The sequence below is a fragment of the Cervus canadensis genome, chromosome 25 (genome assembly GCF_019320065.1).
Source record: "Cervus canadensis isolate Bull #8, Minnesota chromosome 25, ASM1932006v1, whole genome shotgun sequence".
Lineage (NCBI taxonomy): Eukaryota > Metazoa > Chordata > Mammalia > Artiodactyla > Cervidae > Cervus > Cervus canadensis.
Genome location: NC_057410.1, coordinates 27,116,914 through 27,130,835, shown reverse-complemented (window position 1 = coordinate 27,130,835; position 13,922 = coordinate 27,116,914). Strand labels below are relative to the sequence as shown.

The following is a 13,922-nucleotide window of genomic DNA, read 5'->3' as shown; positions in this document are numbered from 1 at the left end:
GGGGTGTTATAGGAACCCCCGTAGCCCCGTCTGATCTTATTTTTTTCTTTTGCAGCTTCCCTTTGCTCTCATACCCATCCTCACGTTTACGAGCTTGCGGCCTGTGATGAGTGAATTTGCCAATGGATTGTGAGTGTACTCCTGTTAGTTCCCCAAGATGTGGGGGGGATGGGTATCTTCCTCAAACTGACCAGTCAGAAATTAAGTCATAGGGGAACTATGTGCTTTAAGACATGATTGCTAGAGCTGCCCCCTCAATCTCTGACTTAGAAAATAGAGACTGTTGGGGACTCCCTGGTGGTCCAGTGGTTGAGACTCTGCCTTCCAGTGCAGGGGGTGCCGGTTCAATCCCAGGTCAGGGAACTAAGGTCCCACATGCCACAGGGTGTGACCAAAAATAAAAATAAATAAACACAACATTGTGAATCAACTATACTTCAGTTTAGAAAAAATTAAAGAGAATGGAGACCATGAATTTAACAATGGAGGGCAAGCACATTTTTTGTTTCTGGGGGGAAATTTTTTAGTTTTTAGGGCTTTAACTCTTCAACTTCAGCCACTGAAGGTTAAAGCATCTTAAATCCATGTTAAATGATCTTAATGAGGGAGGCATAAGCTAATACCTATTGTATACATCTCTAAAGTACATGGGGTATTTAAAAGACTTGTTGCATCTCCAGGGACTCATGACTTTTTCACTTGTAAGGCTTGTTGCATTTTTAGGGGCTTAAGTAATAGGGATTACTTGATAGTGTTTTTTCTTCTTCTTCCTCTTTCTCCTTATCATTTTGTAACTTTGGCCCATTTAACCTAATCTGGGACATAAGCACTTTTTGGTATATTTTCAAATGTCACGTATTCCTGTCCTGTGACCCCAAAAGACACAGTGTCCTTTTCTGTTTGTGGACAGGTTGGAGTATTCTACCAATAACTGTGCTGATTCTTTTGACAGAGGCTGGAGGATTGCAGGCGGTATCTTGGTCTTTATCGTCTGTTCCATCAACATGTACTTCGTCGTGGTTTATGTGCAGGATCTAGGGCATGTGGCATTGTACGTGGTGGCTGCAGTGGTCAGCGTAGCTTATCTGAGCTTTGTGTTTTACTTGGTAAGTCCAGTTGGGAGGGGGCAGGGGTGGTCAAGGGGGGCTGACACTCAGAAAGGACCCAAAAGAGCACATGGTTATCTGTCTTCAGGCTGTTGACACAATTTACGTGAAATCGTTAAACCAACTGTGACTAAAGATTATTTTTAACCATAAATTTTGCCTCGGTTCCTAAGAGCTATCATTTTTCTAAATCTGTCACTCTGTCTGATTTCCATTCCTAATAAGAGAGTGTAGTATGTTTGAAGAACTCGAAGAAGATCAGCCATGTAGAAAGTAGAGTGGTATGAGATGGGGTTGGAGAATGTAGCTGTGTCTTGTGATTTCAAATCTTTGGAGGGCAGCACATGTGAGTTCACAGCCCTGCCCAGCTCTGCTACTTAATAGCTGTCCAATGACGACTCAAATAAATAGTGATGATCTCTTATTGAATTATTCTAGAATTATTAAAGAATGATGGTTATAAAACAAGCTACATAGAAAAGGAATGCAAAATAAATAATAAGAAAAGGAATGCAGAATTATAAATACCTAGATAATAAAAAAAATTGTCAAGAGTCTAGAGTAAATTATGTAAAATGGTAATAATAGTTCCCTTTGGATGGTGGGATTATGGATATATTCGTTTCTTTGTTTTCAACTTCTGTAACATTACTTATATCAGTGAAAAGTAGCTATGCCAACAACACATCTCCCTCATTAGTCTACACAGGTTTCTCTAAAAATCACAGGGGCTGAGGATTAGGGACTGCTGAATTTATACCGTGTCTGCTACAGAGAATGGGAAGACTGGATGATAGAAACCCCTTGCTCATCTCATAACACTTACCTAGTCCCCGTGTCAGTGTCTGCCAGAGGGTAGATACTTGATTGGGAAAATCATTTTAATGAATGTTGAGAAATTATGTCTTAGATAGATATAGCTCTGCTTTTTTCCTTCCCAGTAAACCATGGGCACACTAAGATTATGCTGACCCTAAAATAAAAGGACTTACCTCCAGGAAACCCAAGTAACTCAGTATGGCCTTGACAGAAATTGTTTTAACAATTTGCTGTAGGGTGACTCTTGGCGGGGTAGTGGTTCGGATTTCTGACTTTCACTTCAAAATCCCAGGTTCAGTCCTGGTCAGGGAACTGAGCTCTGCAAGCACGCCCTCTACCTGAACGTCCCCCACCCCACCCGCAAAAAAATGTGCTGTAGAACTTAAGGGGATCCTTCCTTCATTACGAGTCATTCTTAGTCACCCTCAGGCTATAGAAAATGTTGAAGACCTGTTTTCAAGGCTGAGGACTGGTTCTAGATGAATTACTACTGTTTAGTTCAGGAGACAATGGCGGTTGTATTAGCCAGTCAGTCATTGCCCTGCATTGTGAGGAGTGGAGTAGGACTGAAATGGGGTAGTGGTTTTCAAGGAATTCCGCCTGAGAGTCAGATAAAAGAAACACCACAAATCCAAAGCAGTAGGAGCAGAGGGAACTGAGTATTGAAATTAGTACAGCAAAGAGGTTTGCATCTGAGCAGTGCATTGTGGGCGGTGAGGGGCGTAAATGGGCTCTCCAGAGGGCTCAGCAAACCATGACCATATTTTCTCTTCTAGGGTTGGCAATGTTTGATTGCACTGGGCATGTCCTTCCTGGACTGTGGGCACACGGTAAGCATCTCTAAAGTCCTGCTGACCGAAGAAGCCACCACTGGCTATGCTAAGTAAACACTGCTCACAGGTAGCCATCAGAGCCAGTGTGTTTCTATGGTTTACTGTGTGAACATAGCCAAAGGTATGTGCTGGTGCACAGACTGCATTTAGGACTCAGCTGTTGGTTGGGAAAGACATTGTTGCGTATTTGTTTGAAAGATAGCATTATTTTTTCTCTTGAATTCCTAACCTGGTAACTGGATTAGCTAGGATCTTTGACAGCTTGACACCTGCTCTCAAACAGCACTGAACTCTTTTCACTGTCCCAGGGTCAGCTTGTTTTATCTTTATGTGAGATAGTTCTCAGTGCATGATTCTTAACAAGACTGACTATATGTTAAAAAAATGTACTTGGAAAATGCAATACATTTTTCATAATACAAGTTACAGAATAGGTATACAAGTTTTATTTATCAAAAAATAATGGATTTAAAAGTCTGAGAAATACTTTCCTTATGCATACCCTTTGAATTAATTATAAAAAATAGAATCTCAATTAGGGTGGTTTGATTCATATTAAGTATAAAATTTATGAGATAATCTACCTCCATCAGGTTAGGATTCTTTTAACTTATTTTCACTTTAATTTCATTGAAAGTTAAGAGGGGTGAGAAAGCATTAAAGAAGATGATAAATGGACAGATGGTAAAACTCACTTGTGGTCATGGTGACTAATACTAATCTCTTCCGAAAATCACTCTGATGATTTCCCTCAGAGACAGAGCTTACTGAAGTGTTCTTGGGAGTCCCGATTTTAATAACTCTCATGTTAGTACAGAGTTCTTATATGGTGTTTCTTCTTGAGCACTTAGAGTTGGGAAACCTTCCCCTTCCTCCTCTAGGAGGGTAGCGATAGAAAAAGATGGTAGCATTTATGACCTGATGTTCTCAAGAGACTTTGGGGAGAGGTGAAAAAACTTGAAAGAAGAGGAGCCATCTGTTTTATTCCTAAAAAAGACCTTCTACCAGAATCGTCATGTTTTTCTGAAGCATGCCCAAGACGACTTGCAAGGCAATCTGAGGAGCTCTGGATGTGAGCGTTGCAAAGCTCGCTCCCTCTCAGCGAGTCCTTTGGTGTCACTATGGTTGCCAAGTCTTCTCTGCAGGGTTTCACTGAGCTATCTCTCTTCAGCCATTCCCTCAGAGGGAAAAACTTTGAGACCAGATGGTGGAGCTCTGGAGTCAGAGGAAATGGGTCTCTTCAGCATGGAGCTGCTGCTCTTCAGCCACTTCTGACATTTTGACATGTGGAGCCTGACACCATGTGATTATCTCAAACCAAGTCACATTGTCCAGTGAAGATAAATAATCAGGTCTTTTATAGCCACTGACTTGGAGAGAACAGTAATGGGAATGCAATTGAAGGACTGCATTTTTGGTGTCTTCCTTCTGGAGTGCCTATTGATTGATGTTCTCTGTTCACCCGAGCCCCTAAAGGCATTGTTTCCAATACTTTGTACACAGTCAAAAGCACAGGCTGAACGGACTGTCTTTTACATGGCTTTAAGGGTAAACTTCTGTGTTGCACTGACCATACCTTTACCTCAGCCCCTCCAGTGACATAGCATAGAATCATGAGAGACAAATTCCCCAACCGTTCCTCCCTTTCCCCTACCATCATCCCCTAAACTGTTGACAAGGGCACTCTGTAGATTTTGGGGACTGACATCTTAAGCTCTCATCTGGCCTCAGTAGGTGAGGGCCATGTTGACAGAATTCTTTGTAAAAGATGGTACACTAACATCATTTACCTTTACCTGGAGTTTGGCTGGGTCCAGTCAGTCTCAGATTCACAAATATTTAGAAGCCCAGGTAAAAGCTGCTAGTTTTCTTTTCAAAGTTATATATATGTCTTGCAATGATGAAAATTTTTTTCCCAGTTAAATGTCAGTTTATGTCACTGTGTGTGTATTATTTTACAGTGGTAAAAACACTCCCATGCTGTATTCCCATGCTTTCAGGTAGAAAGGGTACTTTCTGTTCAGCCACTACTTTGGGTACAGTAAACAGTGTTTAGAACCTGACATCTTCCAGTGCCAGCATGTGCATTCTGTTTGTGTGAAATGTTGAAGGATATATAATTGTACTTTATGTAAATTGGTCCTTGTTCTTTATAAATGTGGCATGAAATAACTGCTGCTATAGCATACTGGGAATTATCAACAATGGGGAAGAACTGCAATTTGGCTCCTCTGCGGTCCTGCTAGTGGTTTTAGGAGTGGTTACAGTAAGCTTTTAGTGACCATTTAACAGTATGTAAACTTGGTTTGTAATTAAAAAGGTTTTTTTTCCTTTTTCCAATTTGGTTTCCTGAATATTTTTTTTAAACCTTGAAAGTACTCTATGAGTGGGATCTCAACAACTTTGAAATACTGAAACATCAATTACCACCTGGATTGACATACTGGATTCACACTGTTCGTGATTTTTCTCTTTAGAAGGGATAGAGGAATACAGTTGACCTCCCTGGACACCTAGGTGTTAGGGGTGCTGAGCCTCCACGGAATAAATATTCTACATGTAATTTATAGTCAGCTCTTCATGTTTATATTCAGCCTTTCATGTCCAGTGTTCCTCCGAACGTGTGGTTTCATGTTCTCAGATTCGTCCTGCCTGGGATCATGTATTTCTGTTGTATTTACCTTTGAAAAAAAATGTATATGAGGAGACTCTTGAGGTTCAAATTCAGTTTGTTCAATGCTTAATATAGGTTTAGTTCCCAGAAGACTTGATGAATTATAGACACCAAGCACTAATTTCTATCACCAATTTAATTAGTTTTGCCATTGCTAAAGGTTACATCATTACAATATTTAAAATTGAGAAAAAAATTGTCATTCTGCCTTTTTCTGCTCTAAAGTGAACATTTTTCTCTCTGTAGTCTTGTTTCACCATTGAGGTAGGCGTTTATATTCTGTATATGCTGCCAGTAAAAAGTATGAGTGTTTGGAAGATGAAAGGAAAATTGTTTAACTTAGAAAGGAAAGCATATAAATACAAAGTCCGGATATAAATACAAAACTCAGACACAGTAAATTACTAGGCTTGTCACCAAACACATGGCATGAAAAACTAAGTCAACCCTTAATTTGTCCAAGATTGTCACTAGAACTTCATTTTCCCTTTCTCTGTCGCAAGTTTTATAGGAACTAAATCCTGTAAATAACACCATAGAAGTTTTCTGAGAATTTTATTTTCCGTGTTGTCCTTCCTCATTTAACTCACCCTTCTTACCTTGCTTTTGTTTTGTTTTTTAAAATCTTTTTTTGGCTCTGCCATATGCCTTCTGGGATCTTAGCTCCTGCCCAGGGATTGAACCTATGGTAGGGATTGGGCTCATGGCATAAAAGCTTAGAATTCCAACCACTAAGATACCAGGCAACTCTTTATTTGGGTGTAATTTCATAGCTAAAATAGGGTGCATCACACTTTGAAGATCCTGATTTGAGACTTTCTTTAGCGCTGCCCTCTGCAGTACTTTGTGTTCCTTCCTTGGACAGGACCAGTGAATCCAGATGTGTTACCTTCTTTTGACAACTTAGCTTTGGAACATTAAAAATAACACATTATTATGGTAGTTGGGTTCTAAGCACTCTGTGTATGTGTGTGTGTGTGTGTGTGCATGCAGGTTTAGTCGTGTCTGACTCTTTTCAACCCCGTAAACTATATCCCACCAGGCTCCTATGTCCATAAGATTTTACAGGCAAGAATATGGAAGTGGGTTGCCATTTCCTACTCCAGGAGATCTTCCCAACCCAGGAATTGGACCCGCATCTCTTGGATCTCCTGCATCGACAGGCAGATTTGTTACCTCTGAGCCCCCTGGGAAGCCGTCAGCACTCATATGATCTCATATAATTCTTACAGCAAAAGGATATATATGTGTGTGTATATATATATATATATATATATGTATATGTATATAAGGCGACTGAAGGGCCAGAAACTAAAATAACACATCACTAATCAGTAGGCATTTGGCATTTGTGCCTGACTAGCTTAATTCCAGAACCCGTGTTATTTTTACTAATCATGCTATACAATACGTAGCACACACTTAATAGTGCACTTTAGACACCAAGCTTTGGTGTTTAGCTGCACCAAGAACAGTATCAAAGATACTTCTCTTAATACTCTGATGAGTGCTAGAATATGTTTTAGGTCAAAAGTTGCCAATTAATAGACTAATTTTGTTTGGTCTGTGCTGAATTTTCAAAAGTACCTGAATGCTTTTTCTGGTGGGTGTGGAAAATGGGCAGGGCCAGCAATAAGTAAGAACTGATATTCATTTGTGTACCTCTCTGCCCTTGAAAGATTTAGCCAGTTCCTCAGCTATTTAGTTCCATTTCCCAGTGTCCCTGAGCAATGCAATAAACTTTTCCAGTGAAGGAGTTTTCTCTACTAAGCCATCAAGTGATACAACCTGGAGGTCATGGGGCTAAAAATGCAGCCCTTGCTTACTACACACCCACCCCACCACCTTAGTTCACTTAAGAAAAGGCTGCAGTGGATTGTCAGTGTATCTGACAATTGCTCTTGGTTACTAAAACCTGAGTCATAAAACCCTGAAGTAAGTATAAAGGCTGAAATCTGAAGTGCTGTGATTCTGCCCTAATTCCAGTGTGACTCAATAGTTCCTAGCTAGCCTTCTAGTTGAGAATAGTTTTATCATGGGCCCCATTTTGTCTCATCTTCACACAGTCATCATAAACCTCTGATAGGCATTTTTAATGTCTAAAAAAATTATTGAAGACTAAAATGAGATAGGTTTCCCAGGTGGCGTAGTGGTCAAGAGTCGGCCTGCCAGTGCAGGAGACGCAAGAGACGTGGGGCACTCCCTGGATCATGAAAATTCCCTGGACTACAAAATGGCAACCCATTCCAGTATTATTGCCTGGAAAATTCCATGGACAGAAGAGCCTAGCGGGCTGTAGTCCATGGGATCAGAGTCGTACACGACATCACACCCACCACCACACATACACAATGAGATAGTTTGTTAATGTCCTTGGCATTTTAAAGTACACCATTTATTTCTGTTTTACAAATGAGTTGGATAAGGCTCAAGAAGGATACATAACTTGCTCAAGGTCATAGGAAATGGCAGAGTTGAAGCTTGATCCTAGCCCCAGTGCCTTTTGCACTATATTCTGCTAGAAATATTTCTATCAATTTATAGTGTGCATTTGGCATCCTGAGCACTCATGTGATCTCATTTGATTCTTACAACAGAAGGTTCAGCCTCTATTCAGATGAGGTGACTGAAGGGCCCAAAAAAGGCTGTAGGTAACAAGGGGCAGCAACATCCCTCAAACCCCTGGTGATACCAGTAGGGCTAAAAGGAGACTCAGTGATTGTCCCACGGTGAATGCAAAGGAGAGAAAAAGAGTAAGCTACAACTTCACAAATGCCAATACAAATCATCTGGATTAGGCCTCCTGGAGTGAGTCTGGCAATATTTTTTTGCTTTGTTTTCATATTTATTTTTTGTCCACCTTGGGTCTTGGTTGCATCTCGCAGAATCTTTCATTGCTGTGCGCAGACTTCTCTCTAGTGGCTGCTTGTGGGCTCCAGAGCCAGAGCTTGCTTAATTGCCTCCAGGAATGTGCAATCACAGTTCCCTAACCGGGGGTCAAACCTTCTGCCTGGCAAGGCAGATTCTTAACCACTGGACCACCAGGGAAGTTCCTGGCAATGTGTTTTAAAGGCAGCTAAAGTAATTCTTATAAAGTCTGATAAATGTCTGGGATCCGCAAATTGTCTCCTTTTCTCTTAGCACATGCCATTTGATGTTTCTTTCTTTTGTTTAATGAAAGGCTTTTCTCTGCTCAGGTGCCAAAGGATAATTAGAGCCCAGACAATAGGGCTCAGAATTTAGACCATTTGAACTTTGATTTCTTTTCTCTTTTTCGGCCGTTCTGTGCAGCTTGTGGGATCTTAGTTCCCTAACCAGGAATTGAACCTGAACCCTCTGCAGGGAAAGCACTAAGGTCCAGAGTTCTAACCACTGGACCGCCAGGGAATTCCCTGAAATTTGAGTTCTAACACACTTAGTATTAAGGTATAAAAACTCGCAGTACATTTGCTCTTAATATCCTGATCAGAAACACCCATGCTGAGGTAGAATATGTCACAAGAATAGTTAAAGTGCAAATTTTGCATTTGGCATTAACAAATCCTTAACTATTTCAGCACCTATCAATTACTTTATATATAGCAAACCATTCATATATCTATAAGCCATTTATTTTCTGAAAGAAAATCAGTATAGCAGAACTGAAATAAAAGCTACTTTTATATGCTGATTATAGATATTTAAATGCCAATTTTAAATACTTATAAATCAGTCTAACCCTTTTCCATCTTTTTGTCCTCAGTACCATCTGGGATTGACAGTTCAACCTGAACTCTACCTTCTGAACACCATGGATGCTGACTCACTTGTGTCTAGATGACTGACAGCCTGAGGGACTATATAAGACCCACTTTCTCTTAGCCCTTTTGTGCCAAGTGTCCTGTTAACATATCTGTTTGTTCAGTGGTGAGTTTTGTTCAAACGTTTTGAACAAAAGGTAAAAATTTCCTCATGGGAAGGGTATTAAAGCTGACAGCTGTGAAGTGTAGGTCAGAGACCCACCCACCTCACAATAGCCCTACAACTGCCAGAGTTAAATGATTAGCCTATGATGGCCACACACCCCTATGGGCTTGTGTCTGGACTTTTGGAATTTTAAAAATATATCTGTGTGTATTTTTATGTAAACCTGAACTTACTGGTTTGGGTAGAGTTTTATATAAAAATGATATTTTGTATTTTTTAAACAAATTTGTTCAGATAAATCATATTTATTTTGTCTAAATCACATGTAACAAAGGAAGAAGAGCGCTGCTCTTTTTCAGAATGAACTGGTCAAATAGACTGACTTTTAAAGTGATACTTGACTGTGGCCAGTCAAACTTGACTTGGATTCAATCAACCAACCCTTGGTAACTGCTGGTACTAGCACATCATTTCCAAAAGAAGACATTTCTTTTATGTCTTATTTCATCCTGGTTGTTGGTGTGCTCTGTGATTATTATTTTTCTCTATTGTTGTTTTTCTTGAATTTTTTTTCAGAGATACGATGGTATTTTCCAAAGAGCTTAGTACCTAGTGACAACATCCAGAAATCATACTTTAATCAATAATCAGTTTTCCATGCTGCATTGTAACTCAGCCCATTCTAGCACTTTAGGTATAAAAAGAATTCTAACATTGAGCTTTATAAAGCCCAACATAAGGTAATGGACGTATTAGTTTTCTTTCTAACGTGTGTGTAGTCCCACCACGTCTTGTCTTCCCACTTTTCCCATTAATACTGCAGACACCATTTCTAGGCCAAAGTCTATTTCCTGGAGTGGCTGATGTTTCTACTGCTGACTCTCCTAGGGAATGCTAAGCATTTTAAGTTTATTTATACCAAGTAGTATGAGATCAGACCTACACTGGGACTTGGAGGATTGGTCCACATGTCATACACTGCCTGCCCACGTATGGGTTATAGATTTTTTTTGACTCTTCTTCCTAACCAGAATTTTTTTCCATAACATTTTTATAATAAAACATTTAATACTTAAAACTTTCTGCAGAAAGTTTCTGCATATTGATCTGATTGAAAAGTTAGAACCTTTTTAACACCAGGCTCACACCTCTTCATGAAAGTGCAGTTGGCTTATGCTGAATGGCAGCTATCCATTTTTAATGGAATACAGTCCGTGCCTTCGCTCCTTTTCTTCCAGCCCCAAAGGCTTTGCGTTTGGAAACCCCACAGGCTTTGTATGTTTGAGCATCATTTTCCTCTTTCAGCATAAACCTCACTGCCTTACTTTAAAACTTTGCACATTTCAATAAGACTTAAAAAAAAAATCCAGACATTGCCTTTGTCATTTATGATTTGATCCTGTAAGTGGCACGGATTTTTTTCTGATTCTTAAAATTCCGTCATTTCTAATTTGTGACCCTTGAAACTTCTGATAAGAGCAATAGCCTTGCAACCCACGTTAGAGACCTTCTGATCTTAAAAGTAAAACTGAATTAACCTCATTTATCAGCTTTTATTTGAAAAAAAGACTTAAAAAATGAGTTTCAGTGTTTTGGTTTCTTTATACAGAGACAGCAACTCTATATATGAATCAGTTTGTTGCATTTTTTTCTCCCTCCCTGGGCAGTTCCATTTCTCAGTCGTTTCATTACCAGAGGATGTTTGGGGAAAAAAAAAAAAGCAGAAAGAATCCTGTTTTACAACTCATAAAAAGATAAGGTGGTTGGTTAAATAGAGATTAAGTACTTGAGGGGTTTCTGTAGCTTTTCTCCATTTTTAAATTGTATGTTATTAGGAACAGACTAGAGTTTACAGCAAAAATTTATCAGTTTACCTCTCAGGTCATACAACTCCTGTAATCGGAAAACTGTATAATAAAGCAAGCCGAATCATGCTAAAACCAGTGGAGGAGACTGATGTCTAACAGTAAGTCTTGGACAAACGTTTTTGCTAAGTTAATATTTAATCATTCCTTATGCTTATATGGAAAATAATATAATCAGTCTCCCTCCTTTTTTGACCCCACTGTGTGGAATATGGGATTCCCCATCAGAGATTGAACTCACGCCCCCCGACCCCTGCAGTGGAAGTGCAGAGTGTTAACCACTGGACCACAAGGGGGAGTTCCAATATATTCAATCTCAAGATTAACCTAGATTCATATACTCACTCAGTTTCTGAGGTTTAACACTATGGAGTCAATTTGTAAAAGGATACTCTGATAGTATATATCCAAGATGTCAGAAAAATGCAATTGAATAGTTGTTACTGAACAGCTGCTGCTATATAACTGTGTGCTGGCCTAATAAAAAAGTAGTCAGAGCATACCCAATAGTCAGGGAGGCATCAGAGGTTATAGCAGCTGATAAAAATAGCCTCAATTTTAAACATTATGATATTAAACACCGAGCCTTTGTCCCAGAAATATTGTACAAATTCAGGTTTGTATCTGTTTATAGGGTCTTCCCTCAATGACCTCCCCTGTTTGGCCAAGCTAATGTTGGTAAATGGGCTTCCTGCATACTTTTCTCCATAAATGATTTTACATTTTAATTTAAGCATAATTTTTGAGCTCTTATGTATAGCTACTTTTAATATTTTTCATTGCTTTTTTCAAGCAATAAATACATTAGTACTTTCAGAGGAAGATTATCACAAAGTTCTGGGATCTTTTGTGTTTTGAGAAGAGCCCATTTCTGAGTTAACACTTTGTTCATCTATTTTTAATGCTGAGCATGTTTTGGGAGAGGGGGATGTTTCTGGTAGCCTGATTAGAAGTATCTTCATTGTGTAATCAACATGAAGGATGACATTTCTGTGCCAGAGGTCTTAAAATTTCCTGATTTCATGGAACATATTAGAGCCAACTGCTGGAATGTTTACTCCAGTGAAGTAGCGTAGTTGCATTCTTTCCTCGCCTGTTTTCTAAAGAGGACAGTGTTGACTGAAACATGTCTGTTTGTTGGTGGCACTTGAAGAGCCTCATAGTAGGTACACATGGCAACTCTAAAAATAATTACCCTGAGCCAGTAGAGAAGAGTGTATATAATACACAGAACAATGAGTTAATGTCTAGAATGCAGATATATTTTCAATATTGTTGCATCTTTCCCTTCCCCAGATACTAGACTTGACCTTCCAGTCAGAGTATTTCTCCACTACAGAAAACATAAAGAAGAGGAAAGCATCACCACAGATCATATTGCATTTTAGTGCACTTTTTGTTTTTTTACACCACAGATCATATTACATGCATTTTAGTGCACTTTTTATTTTTTTACCTTGGCATTCTTGATTTTATCTCAGTGGGTACTTTTTTTTTTCCTTTGGTTTTCTTTCCCAGAAGCGCCTGGCAGGCCCTCCAGTCCATGGGGTCACAACGAGTCGAACACGACCGAGTGACTAAGCGCATTTCTTTCCCAGGCCTGGAGTCAGAATAAATCTGAGGCATAATGGTTATGACTTCAATAAGGTGGAACTAGTTTTTAGAACCCTAGGCTTACAGAGGAGCTTGAGGCCTCGGGTATACTTCACATTTATTATCTTCTCTGTTTCCTGTGTTGTCTGCAGTATCGTACCAGATTAGCAGCAGCACAAATGGACTAAATCTTTCTGCTCCCACAACACTGCCATTTGAGGTAAAAGGGATATTTTTTTTTGGAGTTTACCTCTGTACTCCAGACATACTTTCGAGAAGTATAAAGATGAATACACAAATATTTAAATGTTAGACATTTATGTTTGTGGTAAATTAGTCAGGTTTCTGTGTAAGAGTGACGTGCACAGTGGTGAACCATTTTTTTTTTTTAATTTCACTGAGCCCCAGGCAGCGCGCTAACCTGTGCTAACCTGCGTGTGTCCCTCTGCTTGTCTGGTACACTCCCACACGTGGCCTCCCAGCTGAACCAAAATTAAATAACAACATGGCCATTCATTCGCCTCTGATGTAATTTTTGCCCATTCTAAAAAGGAGTTAATGAAAGCCTCAATTACCCTGCCCTGTTTGGAGAGAATTAAGTGATGAATAGAGCGTCATGTCTAATATGGATAGTGAAAATTTTTCTGTAGCGACCTAATTTTCAGATTGATTTGGCATAATATAGATTATTTTCTGCTGTTAACTAGAAAATAAAAATTTTAAAAGTCAGAAAATCATGTCCTAGGTTCTAAAGGACATCAACAAAGATATTTTTGAGTTGACTATTTATGATAGTTGATTTGGAAATCAACGTCTTAAAAAAATTGAAGGCTGTGAGAATTCTGACTGAAATTTCTGCAGTATAATTTGCTACATATTGAAAATTCATTTTTTGTAAGTACTTTTCAGAAGACTTCTTATTTTTCTTATATGTGGCTTCATTTTTTGTAATCCTTATAGAGTAGAGAACACCTATAAGCAAAAAGTTGTATATCAATAGAGTATGGATAGGAAACAAACACTGAATTTCATCACTTGTATTTTTTCTAAAACAATTGAAAGCAAACATCCTCTATCTTATTATTTTTTGGCTTGGATCATACAGCTGACTCCAGAACTGGGGGAG

The 13,922-nt window shown here is 39.1% G+C and overlaps 1 protein-coding gene across 7 annotated transcripts in view; it reads left to right on the top strand.

The window, feature by feature from the left end:
- LOC122427221 (natural resistance-associated macrophage protein 2) overlaps positions 1 to 13,919 on the top strand; it is a 34,524-nt gene extending 20,605 nt beyond the window's left edge. For all 7 annotated transcript variants that reach the window (XM_043446519.1, XM_043446516.1, XM_043446522.1 and 4 more), the window contains 4 exons: positions 56 to 129; positions 953 to 1,106; positions 2,702 to 2,755; positions 9,175 to 13,919. In XM_043446519.1, coding sequence (XP_043302454.1) covers positions 56 to 129; positions 953 to 1,106; positions 2,702 to 2,755; positions 9,175 to 9,252 — 360 coding nt within the window. In that variant the 3' untranslated portion in view covers positions 9,253 to 13,919. The remainder of the gene's footprint in view (positions 1 to 55; positions 130 to 952; positions 1,107 to 2,701; positions 2,756 to 9,174) is intronic.
- The last annotated feature ends 3 nt before the right edge of the window (positions 13,920 to 13,922 follow it).